We start from the raw sequence: 908 nt of genomic DNA, 5'->3' as shown, positions 1-908 counted from the left end.
CCGGGAAGGGGAGGACACATGTGCGGGGATTTTGGGGTGTTTCACGTGGACTTTGGGCTGTATCAGCTGGTTTGGGGTGCCTCTGGTATTTCTGGGGGCCTTGGGGGTGGGGGTAAACACTGGGTGATATTGGGTTGCATGGGGTGATCTTGGTGTTTTGGGGATGCATTCAGGGGGAATGGGGCTGCATTGGGTGGATTTGGGGTGTTTTGGGTTGTATCCGGTGTTCGGGGGCTGTTTTGAGGTGTATTGGGGTGCTGCAGGGTGTGCCTGGTGGTTTTGGGGCTGTTTGGGGGCTGTATCAGGGGATTTGGGGTGTTTTGGGGGCACACTGGGTGGCTTGGGGCTGTTTTGGGGCTATATTGGGTGTTCCTGGAGGAAAGATTGTCCATTTTGGGGGCATTATCGAGTGTTGCAGACCTGAGGGTGCCCCAGGGGAGTTCTGGGGTGTGCTGGGCAACACCCGAGGGTGTACTGGGACCTTTGGGGTGCGGTGGTTTTGGGGGTGCCCCCAGCCCCACAGCACCTGTGGGCCAGGTCGGATGTGGCGGGCGCTGTCATTCCTGGTGGCGCTGCCGGCGGTGGGGGTCTGCATGCTGAACGTCTGGCTGGAGCAGCACCGGCACCACCACGTGCCCCCCGAATTCGTTCCCTACCACCACCTGCGCATCCGCACCAAGGTACGGGGGTGGAAGACCCAACACCACGGTGAATGGGCTCCATGGGGTGGAGAAGACCCAGTGCCATGGTAGACGGGCCCCATGGGGTGGAGAAGACCCAATGCCACGATATGGGCTCAGAGGCCAATACCCCTCACCGCCATCTCTGTTTCTCTCCCCACAGCCGTTCCCGTGGGGCGATGGGAACCACACACTCTTCCACAACCCCCACACCAACCCCCTGCCCAC

General features: G+C 60.9%; 1 protein-coding gene across 1 annotated transcript; it reads left to right on the top strand.

The window, feature by feature from the left end:
- Positions 1-542: 542 nt before the first annotated feature.
- On the top strand, positions 543-902 carry LOC104543761 (cytochrome c oxidase subunit 6A1, mitochondrial-like; the record flags this gene model as incomplete). Its single annotated transcript, XM_010188437.1, has 2 exons — positions 543-680; positions 844-902. Coding segments are annotated over exons 1-2 (197 nt in total), but the record flags the coding sequence as incomplete, so codon positions are not given.
- Positions 903-908: the final 6 nt, after the last annotated feature.

Source organism: Mesitornis unicolor, unplaced genomic scaffold (genome assembly GCF_000695765.1).
Source record: "Mesitornis unicolor isolate BGI_N332 unplaced genomic scaffold, ASM69576v1 scaffold33957, whole genome shotgun sequence".
NCBI classification, from domain to species: domain Eukaryota; kingdom Metazoa; phylum Chordata; class Aves; order Mesitornithiformes; family Mesitornithidae; genus Mesitornis; species Mesitornis unicolor.
This window is presented reverse-complemented; position numbering and strand designations above follow the sequence as displayed.